General features: G+C 45.4%; 1 protein-coding gene across 2 annotated transcripts in view; it reads left to right on the top strand.

Moving 5' to 3' along the window:
• Positions 1-593: 593 nt before the first annotated feature.
• The window catches only part of Ywhae (tyrosine 3-monooxygenase/tryptophan 5-monooxygenase activation protein epsilon), a 33516-nt gene continuing 13257 nt past the window's right edge, over positions 594-20852 (top strand). For both annotated transcript variants that reach the window (XM_051157978.1, XM_051157977.1), the window contains exons 1-2: positions 594-785; positions 19004-19203. In XM_051157978.1, coding sequence (XP_051013935.1) covers positions 722-785; positions 19004-19203 — 264 coding nt within the window. In that variant the 5' untranslated portion in view covers positions 594-721. The remainder of the gene's footprint in view (positions 786-19003; positions 19204-20852) is intronic.

Genomic DNA, 20852 nt, shown 5'->3' on the forward strand with positions numbered 1-20852 from the left:
CTCTGCCTCCTTAGTGCTGGGATTCAAGGCATGCCCCAACACGCGAGGCAAGACTAGAGACTTTTTAACAAAAGTCCTGTCTTTGAAGGTCCAAAGAGAGAAAATACAGATGAACAGGACAAGAAAATGCCCACAGTGTGTGAGCAAGAGAGATGACACCTGAAAACTCGAGCTCTCCCTTTTTCACCGGTCAATTCTTTGCCTAGGGGCTAAAAGAGACCTGGAAAAGGAGTATGGATAAGGAAAAAACGTGCAAGGGTGCACAGTGCAGGGCTGAGCCGATGGAGCAAGGCCTGGCGTTCCAAGAACCCGTGGTCGCCGCACAGGCTCCGGTCTCACTCCGCTCGGGCGGTCCAGCCCGACAACGCCTCCAGCTGAGCCAGCCAGGCTCGGTGGAAGCCGCAGTTCCCGCCTCGGCGCTGAGCCGCCGGAGGAGGAGGAGGAGGAGGAGGAGGGGCGTCCGTCGCGCTGGTTCCAGCCTTTTCTGGCGCCGAACTCCCGGGTCCGCCCCCCCCTCCCCTACTCCCCCCCCCCCCACGTCCCCGCCAGTTGCCAGGGAGCGGTTGCCATAGAGCTGAGCAGTTGTCCGCGTGCGCAGGCGGAAGTCCCGGATTGAGGCGCCGCCATTTTTACTGCTCGGACGCGGAGCGAGAAGCTGAGAGAGTCGGAGACGCTATCCGCTTCCATCCGTCGCGCAGACCCTGCCGGAGCCGCTGCCGCTATGGATGATCGGGAGGATCTGGTGTACCAGGCGAAGCTGGCAGAGCAGGCCGAGCGATACGACGGTGAGTCGGGGGGACGTCGCGGGGCTGGAAGTCTCGGACCCTCCGCCGCCCGCCGCCGCCGCGCCGCCGCCCACAGAGGCCGGGAACCGGAGACAAAATGGCGGCATGGTCTCCGAGCCAGGCTTGGGACGTGGGTCGGGAAGCAGGAGATGGCCCGCAGGCCCGCGGAGCCGTGGGAGTCTCCGGGCCCGGGAGTTTGACCCCTCCGGTGTCCTTAGCTTTGCAGACGTTCGCCAGCCTGCAAGGCCCGGGGTGGAGGGTGGAGGAGGTGGTTGTAAAATGGCGGCTGGAGGGGGAGGGCGAGTCCCCGGGCGGGGGAAGGGGAGGAGGAGGAGGAGGTGGTGGAGGAGGAGGAGGAGGAGATGGCGGGTGCCGTCTCCCGGCGCGCAGTCCCCACGGGAGCTCTCGGTCGGGATCGCGGCGGGATATGGAGGGCGATTGGGTGGGTGAGGGGTGATGCGAGAAGCGGCACCGGTCGCTCGGTTGAGGGCGGAATCTCTGGGAGCTGGTAGCGCGGGCGCCTTTTCAGGGAAATATGGCGGGTGGGGGCGGTGGCTTTTCCCCGGAGGCCCAGTGTGGGGCGGCGGCTGTGGAAGCCTCACAAAGGAGAAGCCTCGGGAGCGGACGGCCTCTCCGGGCCGGTGGTGGGGAGTAGTCTTTGGTGAGGGTGGGGTGTGTGGAAATCACTGCAGATCGTCCTCTGGGTGGAGGCAGGCTGAGATGCGGCGATTGGATTTCTTCCCATAGGCAGGCACACCTTGGGGTTGAACGTTTTTTTTTTTTTTTTTTTTTTGAGGGGGGGGCGCTTTTCAGCCTCGCCTTTTTCTCGGGGAGGTGCAGAGTCTCATTCATAACCCCTTTGCTCTTACCCAGGATGTGCCAAAGTTCGTGAGGTTCCCCCACCCAACCCCACCCCCCCCACCTTCACAAGCATCGAGTTCTGATGGATAGAATAGAATACAGGAGACCAGGCATGCCAAGACTCTTCAGTACTGATTGCCCTTTGCGAGTGCCCGTGCCTCAGACTACCCAGTCTGTAAAAATGACTTTACTCTTCACAGCATTATGACCTGTTGGAAAATTAGTTAAATCAAATAAATGTTGAGTAACACTCTTTTTGGTTGACAACCCAAGTTTGGAATGTCTTCCTTGGCTCCGGGAGGGGGGGGCGGTCTTTACCTATTTGGAGTACTCAGTTGAGGCGTGGGGATTTTAAATTAGGAATGTAGGAGATCCTAGTTTTTCTTTTTTTTTTTCTGTTTTATGAATTTATCGTTACGTGACCGGGGCTGGAACCCAAGCTTGCGTGCTTGCAAGGCATGTGCTCAAATACTGGACTACACCTCAGCCCTGTTTTACCCACTTGAAATAAATAGTTTTATGTACACATTTTAATAGTGTTCATTTGACGTCCCCCTGAGCCCTGAGTGATGGAACTCAATTCCTTGTACGTGGTAGGTCAGCGCTCTCACTTAGTTAAATCCTTAGCTAACTTGAATTTAGTCTTTGGGAATTTCGTTGAAATATTTATTGTGTTTGTCTAGTCGGCTGCATATTCTAGTCTTCCTTTCCCCTAATTTTGTAGCTAGATTTCTTGACTTAGGGCAACATTTCATCAAATTAGTATTTACAAAGTGAGAAGTCACTTACATGGTTCCTGTGATTGATGTATTTGTTTTTTGAGGCAAGGTCTCACTCTACCTGTGGCTGTCCTGAAACTGTGGAGACCCCCTGCTTTGAACTCACAGAGCTCCTCCTGTCTCTGCCCCCCTAGTGCTGGGGCTAAAGGCCTGCCAGCTAAGACTGGTTCCTGTGATTTTACTGTTTGAGGAGTGGAGTAGGGTGGGGTGAGACATCCTTGCAATTGTTACCCCTCAGATTTTTTTCCAAATTAGTTAAGCCACTTATTTTTCTTTCTTTCTTTCTTTCTTTTTTGTTTTTTGTTTTTTGTTTTTTTTGTTTTTTCGAGACAGGGTTTCTCTGTGTAGCCTTGGCCATCCTGAACTCACTTTGTAGACCAGGCTGACCTCGAACTCACAGCGATCCGCCTGCCTCTGCCTCCCGAGTGCTGGGATTACAGGCGTGCGCCACCACGCCCGGCTAAGCCACTTATGTTTCAAAAGTTAAGTCAGACTCTTTTCCTTGAATGCCAGTTTGGTCCTGTGGCAGCTTTTGGTTTGTTTCTAAAAGTCATTTTAAAAAGGATTTGCAAGCTTATATGGTTGTAGTTTCCAGATAAATGACAAATTAATTTTAAATCATACTTGGGATTTGAGTGACGAGGGTTTTTGACTAAAGCCTGGCATTGTTGGTTATTGAGCATAAGGCTAGATAAGCCACAGGGTGACTGTTGATTGCGTCCCCTTCAGACTCTGCAGGACTGGAGGCACTCCTGTGATTTGGCATAAGGACTGTATCAGTAGAAAGAGAGGAGGAAGGCAGCCAGAAAACGTGATCACCCCCACTAAGTGTGGCAATTCAGTTTTGTTAGTGTAACAAGTAGATCTATGGTCCTAATCACTATGTAAATAAAGCATCAGGTTTGGTGAAAGAAAGCCGGGGAATCCTGAGTTTTTGGGTGCTTACAGGTAAATGTTGGCCTTTTAACTGACCCTCCTTGCTACTGTCCTAGGTTTATCTTGTATTTTGCATGCTGTATCTTTTTTGTTTGTTTGTTTTTGAGACAAGGTTTCTCTGTGTAGCCTTCCTCGACACACTTCGTAGACCAGGTTGGCCTCAAACTCAGAGCGATCCTCCTGCCTCAGCCTCCCAAGTGCTGGGATTAAAGGCATACGGCACCACGTCCCGCTGCATTGCATGCTGTATCTTTTACTCTTCCCCATAGGGAATAGAAATCAATTTCTGTAGATTACTTAATGGTCTTGGAAGAGGTGAGATACTATGTTTCAAGAACAGAACCAAATGGGGGCTTATATAGGAAATATTAAGGCTTGAGGCTAGGACTATTCACTTTTAAGTTTAGTAGTCTCTCAAGAGCCCTGGCTATCTTAGAACTAACTATATAGATCAGACTGGCCTCAGACTCTATCCTCTTGGCTCTGCCTAACAGTGCTTGGGAGTACGCTACCACACCCAGCCTAGTTTAGTAATCGTTTAACAAGTCAGTAGTCCAACAAAGTTTTTTTTTTGGTATGCTTTTAGCTGTATTAACCAAGTTAGCATGGTCAAACAAATTATTATAACTTTCATACATTTAAAACACAGTATAAAGCCTGGCGATGGTGGCGCACGCCTTTAATCCCAGCACTTGGGAGGCAGAGGCAGGTGGATTGATGTGAGTTTGAAGCCAGCCTGGTCTACAAAGTGAGTCTAGGACAGCCAAGGCTACACAGGGAGACCCTGTCTCGAAAAACCAAAAAAAAAAAAAAAAAAAAAGAAAGAAAGAAAGAAAAGTAAAACACAGTATAGAAAAGTTAAGAGGGCATTGCTGGAGATTGTACTGAGAGCCTTATGCATACTAATACTAGACAAGTGATCTACCATGGTACTATATCTAGCCAGCTCTATTTTGAGACAGGGTTTCACTAAGTTGCCTAGGGTGGCCTTGAACTTGCCATTGCCATCTTACCTCAGCCTCCCAAGCAGCTGAGTTTGGTGGTCCAAAAAGGAGTGTCTTTTATTTTCTGGGATCAGAGGGGTCAACAATTGTAATATTTGGCTTATGTGGTGGTTCTGGTTTTGTCTTTTCCTAATCTTCATCCTGCCCAGATTGCCTCAGTGGGGTTAGTGTGGTGGCACATTCCTTACATTACACTTACAAGACAAGGCAGGAGGACCTGAAGCTCCAGGCTAGCCTGTGTTATGAAACCCTGTTTGAAAAAGACAAAATTAGCCAGGTGTGGTGGCATATATCTTCAGTCCCAGCACTCAGGAGGCAGATGCAGGCAGATCTCTGAGTTCTGGGCCCACCAGAGTTACATAGACTCTATCGTTTAAAAAAAAAAAAAAAAAAAAGCCAGGCGGTGGTGACGCACGCTTTTAATCCCAGCACTCCTTGGGAGGCAGAGGCTGGTGGATCTCTGTGAGTTCGAGGCCAGCCTGGTCTACAAAGCGAGTCCAGGACAACCAAAGCTACACAGAGAAACCCTGTCTTGAAAAATCAAAAAAAGATAAATTAAAAAAAAAAAGAGGGGGCTGGAGAGATGGCTTAGTGGTAAAGAGCACTGGTTGTCCTTCCAGGGTACCTGGGGTCAATTCCCAGCACCTAAGTGGCAGCTTACAACCACCTGCAACTGCCAATTCCAGGGCATCCCATGACCTCCTCCGGCACCAGACACACATGTGGTACAGAGACATACATGCAGCCAGAACACCCATATACATAACAAATAAAAAGAAAATTATTTATTTATTTATTTATTTATTTTTAAAGATTTATTTAGATACACTGTTCTGCCTGCCAGAAGAGGGCACCTGATCTCATTATAGATGGTTGTGAGCCACCATGTGGTTGCTGGGAATTGAACTCAGGACCTATGGAAGAGCAGCCAGTGCTCTTAACCTCTGAGCCATCTCTCCAGCCCTGAAAATAATTTAAAAATTAAAAAAAAAAAAAAAATTCATTATGTGTGGTGTAGCTTGTTGAGTTTTCCCCCCCTTTCATGGTCACTTGGGTGACTCCAAATACTGAAACACCAAAAATGCATCTGTTCTGAGTCATTGACTTGAGAGCTGTTTAAAAGACCATTTCTAAGAACATACTGTGCTAGTTAGGGAAGGACAGAGGCGTGCGTGCGTGCGTGCGTGCGTGCGTGCGTTCATTCAGAGACTTGGTCTCACTATGTTGACCGGAACTCACAAAGAGGACTTCTGTGCCTCTCAAGTTGCTGAAATTCAGTGTGTTCACAGTCATGCCCCTGCCCCTGGCTTTGCTTACAAGGGATGGATGCTCTTAACAAGATGGGCGGTATACTCCAACCCCAGTGCTTCCGAGGACAAAACAGGAGAATTTGGAGATTAAGGCCAGCTTCTGCTACATGTAGTGAATTCTTGGTTACAAGACACTCTCTCGCTTCCCTCCAAAATAAAGAGACGTTCTTTTTGTGCATTGGATCTTTCCTTCCTTCCTTGTTTGTTTGTTTCTTTCTTTCCGAGACAAGGTTTCCCTATGTAGCCTTGGCTGTCCTGGACTCATTGTAGACCAGGGTGTCCTTGAACTCACAGGGATCCACCTGCCTCTGCCTCCCGAGTGCTGGGATTAAAGGTGCCACTACCGCCTGGCTGGATTTTTTTTTTTTTTTTCCCATAGTATTGTGCTTGTTCATTTGTCTTACACATCTGGGCATACCATGACTTGATAAATCACAGTTATTTGAAGTGACTTTTACTACTGTGGGTGTTCTTCATGCATTCTGTTCATTTTAAAATTGGTTTGTATGTGTGGTTCTCCCCCCATCCCAGGGTTTCTCTGTGTATCCTTGGCTGTTCTGGACTCACTTTGTAGACCAGGCTGGCTTTGAACTCACAATGATCCCACCCACCTCTGCCTCTCAAGTGCTGGGGTTACAGGTGTTTGGCACTGTGCCAGGATGTCATTTTGGTTTTTTGAAAGACGTCTCACAATATAGCTGACTGTCCTGGAAATCACTGTGTAGATCAGGCTGGCCTTGAACTCAGAGATCCACCTGCACCTGCTGCTTCCTGAGTGCTGGGATTAAAGGCATGGGCTACTATGTATATGTGTGTTGTGTGCATCAGCATATGCTGTGGCACATGTATGGAGGTCAAAGAACAGCCAGTGGGAAACGGTCTTTCCCCCGTGTAGGTCCTGGAGATTGAACTTAGGTGCTCAGGCGTGACGGCGGGTGCCTTACCTGAGCGTTCTCATAGGCCTTCTTTTCGCTTTTTAAAAGAACTGCTTTCATTTTCTGTGTGAATGTTTTTGCCTTCGAGTATGTCTCTGTGCCACATGCATGCCTGGTGCCTGCAGAAGTCAGAAAAGGATATTGAATCCCCTGGAATTGGACTGACTTGTGAGCCATGGCCGTGAGTGTGCTGGGAGTCAAACTTGGGACATCTGCAAGAACGAATGTTCTTAACTACTGAGCCAACTCTTCAGCCTCTTCCCACTTTTCATTTAAAAATGTCTGAAGCAGACCACTAGAGCTCACGGACCAGCCCAGTAGGAGGTGAGAGGCAGGAGAACAGACGTCTTTGCAATTAGCCAGACTTTGTTTTAAAGTAGAATCAGGGTTTGAGTTAACTAAGTGGTAGAGTGCCGGCTGAACACAGGCAAGGCACTGGGGAATAAAAGCAAAAGCACATGACCTTTCAGTGTTGAATAGCTTGGCTAGGAGAATATGTTATTTCTTCTGGCCTCTTGTACTGGGGAGCCCAGGGCCACGTGCATCCTAACACATGCTCTACCTCTGACCTACAGTTCCACCTCTAGAAGGTATTAAATATCTGACTTAAGTCTGGTATGCTAAGTGAAAGTTTAGTGTATCTGATTTTATAAGTTGTTTTTTGAGTACTCTTACGTGATTTAAAACTTTTAGGGGGTGGTTTTTGAGACAAGATTTCTCTGTAGCCCTGGCTGTCCCAGAACTTGCTCTGTAAACCAGGTTGGCCTTGAACTCACAAACATCTCTGCCTATGCTCTCCGAGTGTTGGTTTAAGGGCCTGTGCCACCACTACTTAACCTGAAACTTAATTTTTTTTTTTTTAAAGGACTATATGGCTGTTTTTGCAATATAGTTTTCCTGTATTTCAAGAAAACTACTTGTTTGTATATAAACTAGTAACAGGCTATATAAAAGATGAGTTCCAGGGCTGGAGAGATGGCTCAGTGGTTAAGAGCACTAGCTGCTCTTAAAAAGGTCCTGAGTTCAATTTCCAGCAACCACGTGGTAGTTTATAACCATCTATAATGAGATGTGGTGCCCTCTTCTGGCAGGCAGGCAGAACACTGTATACACAATAAATAAATCTTTTTTTTTTATTAGAAAAAAATGAATTCCAGAACTTTATGGTATACATATTTTTTAATGCAAAACCTAGAGCTATCGATGCCATTTTCACAAAATTTTTTACTTTATATAACAATATTGGCAATTAGAATGTTCCCTTCATTAGCCGGTGTGGTGGCCCACGCCTTTAATCCCAGCACTCAGGAGGCAGAGGCAGGCGGATCACTGTGAGTTCAAGGCCAGCCTGGTCTACAAAGCGAGTCCAGGACAGCCAAGGCTACACAGAGAAACCCTGTCTCGAAAAACAAAACAAAAAAAGAATGTTCCCTTCATTTTAACAGTCAAAAGAAACAGTTTGGGATAGTACATTGCTAGGGAGGTGGAGCAGGCCTGTAGTCCCAACATTCAGCATTTGGGAGATTGAATGAGAAGACCAATGTGCTCTTCTCAGTTCTGTATGTAATTGAGTAAGGAGTCACGGAGTGTGTGTGTAGTATGCTTCCTTCTTTCTTCCTCTCTTTCTTTCTTGTTTTTCTTTTTTCTTTTTTTGGTTTTTCAAGACAGGGTTTCTCTGTATCCTTGGCTGTCTTGGACTCACTTTGTAGACGTCCTCCTGCCTCTGCCTCCCAGTGCTGGGATTAAAAGGGTGTGTCACCACACCTGACTATATGTTTGTTAGTAGTTTTGAAAAAGCTTTCTTTTTTTTTTTTTTTTACAATTTATTTATTTATTTTGTATACAGTGCTGCCTGCATATATACTTGCATGCCAGAAGAGGGCATCAGATCACACTATAGATGGTTGTGAGCCACCATGTGGTTGCTGGGAATTGAACTCAGGACCTCTGGAAGAGCAATCAGTGCTCTTAACCTCTGAGCCATCTCTCCAGCCCGAAATAGCTTTTTTGTTTTTTTTTTTTTTTAAAAAAAAGGCTTGGGGTTAGAGAGATGGCTTAAAGGTTAGGAGCACTGGCTACTCTTCCAAAGGTCATAAGTTCAATTCCCAGCAGCCACATAATGGCTCACAACCATCTATAACGAGATCTAGTGTTCTGGCGTGCAGGTAGAATGCTGTATACACTATCAATAAATAAATCTTTAGAAAAAAAGGTTTATTTCCAGTGTATGTGCACCATGTGCATACCTGGTGCCCTTGAGGGTCAAAAGAGGGTGACAGATCCCGTGAAACTGAAGTTGAGATAGCCATTAGCCACCATGTTGGTGCTGGGATCTCAACTCTGGACTTCTTTAAGAACAGCAACTGTTCTTTTTGTTTTGTTTGTTTTGTTGTTTTGTTTTTTTACACGAGACAGGGTTTCTCTGTGTAGCCTTGGCTGTCCTAGATTCCCTTTTGTAGACCAGGTGGCTTTGAACTCACAGCGGTCCGCCTGCCTCTGCCTCCCGAGTGCTGGGATTAAAGGCGTGTGCCACCACGCCCAGCCCAGCAGCTGTTCTTAATCTCTGAGCCATTTCCTCAGCCCTGTGATACTTGTTTTTTGAGAATGGGTCTTGCTGTGTAGCCGAGGCTAGCCTTTAGTTGGTGATCCTCCTTTTTCTTGAGTGCAGGCAGCAGCACCATACCAGGCTAGGTACTGTTATCTTGATGCTTAGGACTTCTCTAGAGCCCATTGATGTTGTTTATGATTTATGTTTATGAATTTAAAGTATCTTAGTATTATTCAACAGAAGCCTGGCCTACTTAAATTTCATCTCAAGGCATAATGAATGAGAGATTGCTGTGGCCTGCTCACATTCAGGGTCATGGCGTTCCTCCCTCTTGGTGCTATGGATCAATGAGGAGACACCCCTTTTTACCCCTTGAGAAGGAGATTCGCTATTGTGCGACCTAGGCTCAAACTTGTCCTTCTTACCTCAGCCTCCTGAGCACTAGGTTTCTTGCAGGGTGTACAAAGCAAGGTGTCCTGTCTTTCTTAAAAACCCTAGTTGGGGCTGGACACACCTTTAATCCTAGCACTTTCAAGACAGAGGCAGCAGGAACTGTGCTAGTTGGGGCCAGCCCGCTCCTTAGTGAGTTCCAGACCAACTAAGGCTTATATATTTGGCCTCCTTGGTGCACTCAACACACATCCCCTCCCTTACATCATTTAAAATCTTAAAAACTGAACAAAAAACCCCACCATGGATAATATCATTGTCTCTGGGCTATGGCTAAAGTCACATTTATACAGAGCATTTTTTTGTTTTGTTTTGTTTTTGGTTTTGGTTTTTTGAGACAGGGTCTCCCTGTGTACCCTTGGCTGTTCTAGACTCGCTTTGTAGGCCAGGCTGGCCTCGAACTCACAGCGATCCGCCTGCCTCTGCTTCCCGAGTGCTGGGATTAAAGGCATGCACCACCATGCCCAGCTCACAGAGTACTTTGTAAAAAATATTCCCCCCCCCCTTTTATCTATAGGAATGTCCTTAACAAATGTGGAACATTTTTGGAAGGGCAGTGATGGGTATATAATTAGCATTCCAAATAGGCCTGATAGCTGTGAAGCAGAGTCCATCAGAGGGCAGTGAGTAGCAGCAGCACAGTGACTTTACTCTTTCTGTGGCTAATTTGCTGCAGTTAAGTACTGTTACATCTCAGCTGGTGGGTAGAGTTGCCCACATAACCTTCACAGATTGAGCTCGATCTGTAACTAGATGCTGATGCTTAAGCAGTCCCATAGGAACAGTTCTGGGGGCTTGTTTAAGCTCATTAAATAAAAGCGAGTTATGACCAGGGGAATCTATAAATTTTATTATGAAATCCAGATGTCTTGAAAAAAAAAACCTGCTAATTTATTATTATGCTAGAACATTTGGCTTGAGCTTGCCATTTGACAGTACCAGCTTTCTTGTTGATTTTTTTTTTTTTAGTGTAAGTTTTAGAGATGGATCTCAAGTCCTCATGCTTGTACTGCAAGCAACTTGATGGGCTAAGCAGTCTCCTCAGTCCCTATTTTTATTCTTATTTTTGGTGATGTTAGGATCTCTATCCTTGGCTGGCCTGTAACTTGCTTTATGTACTGGCTGATTTCAAGCTTCTGACAGTCCTGTCCCTTCTGTTCAAGTAGTGGAATGTTACATGTGTGTTCTAGCATACCCAGCTAATTTCTTTTTTTAAGACAGGATCTAAATGTGTACCCCAGGCTTGCTATGTAGGTTCAGGCTGGCCTTTAGCTCACAGAGATGTGTCTCTGCTATGTCCCACCATGCCTGCCCTAATTTTTATTTTGAGACATGGGTCTTATTTCCAGGCATATGCTACCATGCCCAGGTTAGTTTACGCACTTAAAATTTTCTAAGCTTTGTTCTCCACCACAGATATTGTAGATCCATGTCCTGAGAACTTTGGTTTTCTTCAAATTTTGCATTTGGTAGAAAATAAGACAGAGCAAAAGGAAATTGAAACTCTTTTTGGTTTTTTGAGACAGGGTTTCTCTTTGTAGCCTTGGCCGTCCTGGACTTGCTTTATATACCAGGCTGGCCTCGAACTCAGATCGATCACCTGCCTCTGCATCCCGAGAGCTGGGATTAAAGGCGTGTGCCACCACACCCAGCTGAAAATTGAAACTCTTAGCTGTCTCAACTATCTAAATGGGAATGAGAGAAGTCATAAGTTGCTGATAGTAGAGCTATCTGCCCACCAGTCAGTGTGACAGTGTCAGAGCCACTTATGCTGGTTCTATTTTTTCTGTCCTGAGCTGGTTCTAAATAATACTTAGAGACTTAGAGCTTGCAACAGTGCCCTAAATTCAGAACTTTGCCCACATATATTTGTAGATTTGTTCATACTTTATAACTATGCTGCCAAAATCATCAGATTTTGGGCCCAGAGAGGTGGTTCAGCAGTTAAGAACATTGGTTGCAGGGTGGGCGTGGTAGTGCACACCTTTAATCCCAGCACTCAGGAGGCAGAGGCAGGCGGATGACTGTGAGTTCAAGGCCAGCCTGGTCTACAAAGTGAGTCCAGGACAGCCAAGGCTACACAGAGAAACCCTGTCTTGAAAAAAAATTTTTTTTAGCATTATGGAGATGGGTGTGTGCATCATTGTGTGGAGGTCAGGGGGCACCTTGTGGTTGTCTCTTACTTGGTTCTGGAACTCACATCTCTGACCATAACCTTTTGCGGGTGTTTTTTCCCCTGTAGCCCAGGGTGGCATTGAACTCAGATATCCTCCTAATCACCATGCCTGACTGGAGTGCTTACTTTTAGTATGGGAAAAGATTCATTGTGAAGCTGAACGTGGTGGTGTGTGCTTAAAAAGGAGGCAGATACAGGTAGACCTCTGGGTTCCAGGCCAGATTGCTTATATAGTGAATCCCAGGACAGTCAGAATACGTAGAGAGACCTTCTCTCAAACAACAAAACAAAACATGACCGACTTGTTGACAGTGGTCTCTGCTCTGTTAGAGGGTAATAGACTGACAGGGCAGCATGTCCCCTGTTGATTTTCCTACTTGGTACTGATATAAAATACCACCCTACTATAAAACCTTCCTAAAGGGCAAAGCTCACTTGGTAGTGTGTGCCTAGTTGATTCCTTGTGCCACATAAAATGGACATGGCAGCACATACCTGTAATCCTAGCACTCCATAGCAAGTTAGAGACCGGCCAGCCTGGGCTTCATGAGACTCAAACCATTTTCAGCCGCTTGTGCTATAATCCTGGTGATATTTTAAGCTGCAGGGTTCTGAATTGAAAGGACAGCCTGGACTACATAGCCAGATCCTGTCATAAATCCTGTCCTTTTTTTTTTTTTTTTAAGATTTATTAATTTATTACGTACACAGTATTTTGTCTGCAGGCCAGAAGGCATCGGATCTCATCATACATGGTTGTGAGTCACCATGTGATTGCTGGGAATTGAACTTAGGACGTTTGGAAGAGAAGACAGTGCTCTTATCCTCTGAGCTATCTCTCCAGCTCATAAATCCTGTCTTAAAAGACAACTATTGACTACCATAATAAATCTTTAAAGTAATTTCACTGTTCATCTTGTCATCCCCATCCCCTCCCAGGCAGAGTTTCTCTGTGTAGCCCTGGCTGTCCTGGACTCACTTTGTAGACCAGGCTGGCCTCAAACTCAGAGAGCCTCCTGCCTCTGCCTCCCAAGTGCTTGGATTAATGCCATGCGCCTACCTTTTAGCTACCATTCTTAAATGCTATTCTGTGTGACAGATGCCTTTAATCATAACACTTTGGAAGCAGGGATTGGGATATCTTTTGAGTTGGAGGACAGCCTGGTCCAAATAAATAGCGGCATAGTGAGACCTGCAAAGCAGGTACCACTTGTTTTCCAGATAAATATATTTAAATGAAGGGGCCAGGGACATGGCTTCACAGTTCACAGTTAAGAATGCTTGTTGCTCTTGCAGAGGGTCAAAGCTTTGTCCCCAGCACCCACAAAGCAACTCACAGCTGTCTGTAACTTCAGTTCTAGGGAGTCTGACAATTTCCTCTGGTCTGCTCAGACACTTGCATGGATTAGGTGCGCATAATACACTCAGGAACTCATACACATAAAGTAAGTAGAGTAGCCTGGTGTCACTCTGGGAGGCAGAGGCAGGCAGATCTCTGTGGGTTCAGGGCCAGCCTGGTCTACAAAGTGAGTCCAGGACAGCCAAGGGCACACAGAAAAGCCATATCTTGAACCGCCGCCCCCCCCCCCCCCCAAATTTTAAAGTAAGTGTATAAAAATACATGTAAAACCAAAAAATAAAAAAATAAAAATGTAAATGAAAACAAATATGCAACATTGTTAGTGTTTTATGTACAGTGTGGTTTACTCTAAAGCAATCCTTCCACTTCACACTTGCTGTTTGTGCAGTGTTATAAATATCAACCAGCCTTTCTGAGGCCGCTCATTCAGCTAACCTTGAACTTGCTGCTTAGCCTAGATGGCCTTGAACTGCTGATCTCTCATTGAAGTTCTATTCTTAGTTTTTAATTTTACAATGTGGAAATTGCTTTGGGGCCTGGGGAAATACTCAGTCTGTCAGGTGCTTGTCATGGCAATCACAGACACTTGAGTTTAAGCTCCAGCACCCAGTTAAAAGTCTATTACTTGCTTATCTTTTCAACATGCTTGTAATTCTCTCTCTGGGGAGGCAAGGGCCTGTCAATCCCTGGGGTTCCCTAACTGGTCACTGTAGCCTAATTGCTGAACCATAGATTTAGTGAAAGTTTTTTAAAGGTGGAAAGCAGGGTGGTGATGGTATACACCTTTAGTACCAGCACGAGGAAGGCAGAGGCAGGCCACACAGAGAAACCCTGTCTTGAAAAACAAAAAAACAGAGGAACCAAACTAAGGTGGAGCTGAGTGGTGTATTACGCCTTTGGGAGGTGGAGGAAGGCAGTACTTTGAATTCAAGGCCAGTCTGGTCTAAGAGTAAGTTCCAGGACAGCCAGGACCTCACAGAGAAAACCCTGTCTAGAAAAACAAAGCAAAAAATTAATTTAAAAATTAAAACATTTTTTTCTTACACCCTTTCATGAGTGTGTGTGTGTGTGTGTGTGTGTGTGTGTGTGTGTGTGTTTCTTGCTTATGTACGAATGATAACGACTGTGTACATGTGGAAGCCAGAGAACCACTTGTGGAAGTTTGTTCTTTCCTTTCTCCATGTTGGTTGTAGAAATTGAACCAAGGCCATCAAACCGTCTCATCGGGCCCCTTCTGTTTTGAAATGACAGCTTGCTATGTTGCTTAGGCTTAATTTGGGAGGTGAGGGGTGGCTGAGGTTATCTTCCCTCAGCCTTTCCAATAGCTGCAACTTCAGGGATGCAGCTGTGTGCTACACTATGCCTGGATGAAGTTTTGCATTGTGCATCTACTTAAATCAATTTTTTACTTACCAGGCTGGGGCGAGAGCGTACTGAGTTGATTTTTTTTTTTTTTAATATGGTAATCTGATATCTCTGCCTCACCTGTGCTGATTAAGGACATAGACCAGAGTTGGCATTATAAAAGCTGACTCAGGAGGTGGAGGCAGAGGGTCAGGAATCTGTGTCATCCCTGGCTGCATAGAGAATTCCAGGCTACCCAGCTCCCTGACTCAAAATAAATGGGCTGGAGAGGTGGCTCGGCAGTGGAACACTTGCTGCTCTTGTGAGGACCCAGGGTTGATTTCCAGCACTCATTGTAACTTCAGTTCCAGGAGACCCTGTACCCTCTTTGAAATTCCTTGGGCACCAGGCATGCCTATAATCCCAACACTCTGTGGACGGAGGCAAAAGGCCTGCTTCTGCTATATAACAGAATTCAAGTTATATAAGATACCATCTCAAGCCAGGCTGTGGTGGTGTACACCTTTAGTCCCAGCACTTGGGGAGCCAAGGCAGACAGACCTCTGTGTAGCCTTGCTGTCTTGGACTCCCTTTGTAGACCAGGCTGGCCTTGAACTCACAGCGATCCACTTGCCTCTGCCTCCCGAGTGCTGGGATTAGAGGGGTGTGCCACCACCGGCGGCTACCCTGACCTACCTTTATTTCAGAATGCTGCCAACACTTTGCTCTGTCTCCTTCCTTCCCTCCATCTTTCCTTCCTGTCTTTTTCTTTTCAAACGGGGTTTCTCTGTGTAATAACCCTTGCTGTCCTGGGCTTGCTTGTATACCAGGGTGGATTTGAAGATTTTACTGTATTTCTGTGTGTGTGTGTGTGTGTGCGCGCGCGCGCCTCCCTGTGGCTGCTGGGGTTTATTTGCACCACATGTACCAGTGCCCACAGGAGCCAGAAAAAAAGTGTTGGATTCCCTGGAACTCTAGAACTGGAGTTAGGAGGTGGTGAGCCACTCTGTGTGTTGGGAACCAAACTTGGGTCTTTTGTAAGAGTGGAAAGCGAACTCCAGGCTTGTATCTAAACCTTTGTTGTTTTTGATACTGGATTTCCGTTTATCCTAGACAAGCCTCACATTGGCAGCTTTCCTGGTTCTGGGATTTCAGGGATATATTACTATTCCTGGTTCATAAGGGGTTTTGAAGAATATTCACAGGAGTGCAGCTTTTTGTTTTGTATTTTGAGATAAAGTCTCACTATGTAGCTCTTGTAGCTCTGGCTGTCCAGAATTCACTATGTAGACGATGGCCTCAAACTCAGAGCTCTGCTTTTGCCTTCCAAGTGCTGGGATCAAAGGTATCCACCCCTTGCCCTCTGACCTGAATGAGTTCAGCTTTTTAAGAGTGATGACAGTGCCAGTCACTCCTTTAATTTCAGTACTAGGGAGGCAAAGGCAGGCGGATCACTATGAGTTCCAGGCTAGCCTTGTCTACAAAGTGAGTCCAGGACAGCCGAAGCTACACAGAGAAACCTTGTCTCCAAAAACCGAGAAACACTGTGTTGTCCTTAGGCAGTGGGGCATATGCCTTTTAATTAACTCCAGCCCTCAGGAGACAGAGACAGAAACTCTTCTGAGTTTGAGGCCAGCCTGCTGCTCTACAGACTTGAGTTCCAGGACAGGCAGGGCCACACAGAGAAACCCTGTCTCTGAAAAACCAAAACAACAAACCCTGGAACCTGTCAAGGTTGGCAGAGATTTAATGTTTACAAGGCAGTTATAAGTCAGTTTAACCCTCTGAGAATGGCATTGTAGCTAGCACTTTGGAGTGCAGTCCTGCTAATAATAAAATTTTCTATAGGTATCATAATGAATCTTTCTGTGTCTGGAGAAAGGTCTTTGTATCCCTGGTTACCATTTCACCCAGTATGTTGACCAGGCTGGCCTTGAAATCACAAAAGATCTGTGTGCCTCTGCCTTATGAGTGCTAGAATTAAAGGTATATGCTACTATACCCAGCTCATTCTGAATATAATTAATTCATATCTTCTCAAAACTGTCCAAATTTGGTTGGGGAGGTGAATCAGTGGGTAAGAATGCTTGCTTCATAAGCTATGAGGACTGTGTACAAACTCCTGTTGCCATGTGATTTTGGATGTGGCCAAGCACTTTGGGTCTAGAGTGGTTCTCAACCTTCCTAATGCTGCAGCTCTTTAATACAGTTCCTGGTGTTGTGGTGACCCCCAACCATAAAATGGTTCTTATAGCTACTTCATAACTGAAATCTTGTTAACTGTTATGAATTGTAATATAGTATCTTGTGTTTTCCAATGATCTTAGGGTGACCCTGTTAAAGGGTTGTTTGACCCCCAAAGGAGTCTCAACCCACAGGCTGGGAACCATTCACTGGTCTAGAGGATTGCTGAGGCTTGTTGACCTAAGAGTTAGACCCCAGCCTCTTCAGTGAGAGACCTGTCTAAAGAGAATAAGCAGAAAATGATAGAGCAGGGCACCTGGCATCCTCCTTGGCTTCACGTGAATGCTCATGTACACCACATAGGTTTATACATGGTTCATCCCTGGCACCTTAGTACTTAAGAGGCCAGGGAAAGAGGATTACTGTGAATTTGAGGCAGCCTGAGCTTGCTTAGTGCTTTATGCCAACCTGGGTAACAGCAGTGTGAGACTTTTTTTTTTTTTTTTTTTTTTTTAAAAAAAAAAAAAAAGGTCTAAGTTACTTGTTTTTAGAGGGGTCTCATGTAGCCTGGGTTGGCTTCCAACTTGATATATAGCAGACGATGGCCTTGAACTTCTTTTTTTTGTTTTTGTTTTTTGAGACAGGGTTTCTCTGTGTAGCCTTGACTATCCTGGACTCACTTTGTAGACCAGGCTGGCCTCGAACTCACAGCAATCCACCTGCCTCTGTCTCCCAAGTGCTGGGATTAAAGGTGTGCACCACCACTGCCCAGCTGGCAGCAAGCATCATATTAACCTGTTCACATCTTGTTATTTTCTCCTAGTGAAGGACTGCTGTGTGTGATGGGGACTCTCATTCTCTAACGGTCTGTCTCTCCTATCTGTCTTGGTCAGTGTGTGTGTGTGTGTGTGTGTGTGTGTGTGTGTTTAAGATTTATTATATATACAGTGTTCTGCCTGCATGTGGCCCTGCAGGCCGGAAGAAGGCACCAGATTACATTATAGATGGCTGTGAGCCACCATGTGGTTGCTGGGGATTGAACTCAGGACCTCTGGAAGAGCAGTCAGTATGCTTAACCTCTGTGCCATCTCTCCAGGTCCTGGTTTTGGTTTTATTGGTCTGACTTTAGCCAGATTACCCTTGGCTTCAGTTTCTGGTCTTTAAAATTATGAAATAGTTGGTCAACATTTTTCCATTTGTTTTATCATCCTTTGGTTTAATGTAGCTTAGTTCATTGTGTGATAACTGTTGGCTAATGGATCCTTACTCATAGAATTACTGTATGCTTGTTACAGTGTACATTATTGGCTCTTATCACCAGGGATTCTGAATCAACCAATCTAAAATTTTCCTACGTAATAAGCAGTGTCATTAAGACCTTTGTAAACCACCCTCTTCCCCTTTTCTTTATCATAGGTACTCAGTATTTATATTTTCAGTTTTTCCTTTTTTATTCATAAACTGTTAGTGTTTCTTTTTCTGCTATATTTGGAATATCTCAGATTATTTGGCTCCTTTTCTTTGCTTGCCATCTAGTGGTAACAAGTAATAGTTACCAAAAGTTATTCCAGCAGAGGAATTTGATCTAGGCTGTCCCTAAATTCTTAGAAATCCTGTTTCAGCTTCCTATTGCTAGGATTTCAGGCATGAGCCACTGTTGTATAGCAACCTTTATTTTATTTTTTGAGACAGTTTTTCTCTGTGTAGCCTTGGCTGTCCTGAACTTGCTCTGTAGACCAGGCTGTCCTCAAAAGCCCAGAGATCCACCAGCCTCTGCCTCCCTGAGTGTTGAGATTACAGGTATGAGCCACTGTGCCTGGCTTTTTCTTACATAGCTTATTTTAGACTAGGTCCCCCTGACACCTAGTGTGTTGATAGCTTAGCCTTCTGAAATTGCAGGCATGTGTGCAGTGCACCCTCACTCAATGCTTGGCTTGACTCACTTGTTTTGGTGATTATAAAGTTATGTTTGTTAAACTTATTATTAGAAGGGATATGTGATCCAGATTAAACCCAAGGCTTTTGTGTTCTAGCTGGGCTAGCTCCTTTCCTTTTGTTTGTGTTCAGACAGGATCTTCCTATGCAGCTTTGGCTGGTCCCATACTATTGCAGCTGAAAGTGGATTTTGAACTTAAGACAATCTTTCTGCATCAGTCTCTATGCAATGATTGCAGGAATGCACTCTCCCCTCTTGACTTCCAGGGTCTACCCCCCGCCCCCAAAGTTATGTATTTTCTATTAACTTCGTCGGGGAAACTAAGATAACCATGAAAGGGATGGGTCAACAAAACTTGTTAAATCTATAGCCTCTTTTTAACATTTCCTGCACAGAAATGGTGGAATCAATGAAGAAAGTAGCAGGGATGGACGTGGAGCTGACAGTTGAAGAACGAAACCTTTTATCTGTTGCATATAAAAATGTGATTGGAGCCAGAAGAGCATCCTGGAGAATAATCAGCAGCATTGAACAGAAGGAAGAAAACAAGGGAGGAGAGGACAAACTAAAGATGATTCGGGAGTACCGGCAAATGGTGAGACTGCCGCCGTTTTATTTGATTTGTTACTCCATTTTAATTTTTGGACTACGTATGGGCATTTTGCCTTTCTTGTCTCTACCATGTGTATGCCTGGTGCCCTTAAGAGTAAGATGGTGCTAGAAGAGTCAGATCCTCTGCACTGGAGTTAAAAGTGATTGTAAACTGCCATGTGGGTGCTGACAATTGAACCTGGGTCCTCTGAAAGCCAGTGCTCTTGACAGGATCTCTCTTTGTATCTCTGGCTGGCCTGGAATTCATGATGTTGGCTACGCTGCCTTCAGCTCTGAGTACTGCGATTAAAAGCACTGTACCACCACACTCACCTTGACGCCATGTTTTGGATTTTCTTTCTTTCTTTTCTTTTTGTTTTTTGAGACAGGGTTTCTCTTGTGTAGCCTTGACTGTCCTGGACTTGCTTTGTACCAGGCTGGCCTCGAACTCACAGCAATCCTCCCTCTGCCTCCCAAGTGCTGGGATTAAAGGCTTGGCCTGTTTTGGTTTTTTGAGACAGAGTTTCTCTGTGTAGCCTTGGCTGTCCTGGAGTGCTGGGATTACTGGTGTGTGCCACCATGCCTGGCTGGTTTTTTTCCTTTGCTTTTTTTTTTTTTTAAGGGAAGATGATTTTTCTCAAATGTAGGGAACATTGGTACCATTAATTAATGGTATCTGATTAGAAGTGATTAATTTACATAGAGGAAAGGTTTATTTTTGCTCATGCTATAGAGGGTGCGCCCCCCCCCCCCCCCCACCGCTGCCGCCGCCAGAAGACAGGGTTTCTCTGTGTAACCTTGGCTGTCCTGGACTTGCTTTGTAGACCAGGCTGGCCTCAAACTCACACCAAATTTGCCTGGCTCTGCCTCCTGAGTGCTGGGATTAAAGGCGACATTTTGTTTTGTTTTTTGAGACAGAGTTTCTCTGTGTAACAGCTCTAGCTGTCCTGGAACTCTCTGTAGACCAGGCTGGCCTCGAACATACAGAGACCCTCTTGCCTCTGCCTCCCCAGTGCTGGGATTAAAGGCATGCACTACCACTACCTGGCTGTTTTGTTTCGGTTTTTTTGAGACAGGGTTTCTCTGTGTAGCCCTGGCTGTCCTGGAGTGCTGGGATACAGGAGGAGGTGCCGTGCCTGTCCCACAGCCACTTTTATCTCTTGAGCCGGAAATAGCAGCATTTGTGACATAAGAAACAGGTGGTATTTACCTGAATTTCCTAAATTGTTGCTTTTTATATTTATATTTAATATCTGGTAGAGGGCTGGAGAGATGGCTCTAAGGCTAAGAGCACTGACTGTTCTTCTAGAGGACCCAGGTTCAATTCCCAGCAACCTCATGGAAGCTCAGAACCGTCTGTAACTCCAAGAGCTGACATCCTCATACAGACATACATGCAGGCAAAACACCAATGCACATAAAATTAAAAAATGTTAATATCTGGTAGAGAAAGGAGACTTGTTTCTTTTGAGTACCTGGCTAAGTCTAAAGCTCCAGCTTTAGGTAATTTGTGTTAGATGTATGGGTATTTTAGGTCACTACCTAATAAACTACGTGTGTGTGTGTGTGTGTGTGTGTGTGTGTGTGTGTGTGTGTATTTTATGTTTTTAGCGGTTCACTTAACTTTGTTTAGAAATTAGTCTATAGAGTATT

This window comes from Acomys russatus, chromosome 16 (assembly GCF_903995435.1).
Source record: "Acomys russatus chromosome 16, mAcoRus1.1, whole genome shotgun sequence".
NCBI classification, from domain to species: Eukaryota; Metazoa; Chordata; class Mammalia; order Rodentia; family Muridae; genus Acomys; species Acomys russatus.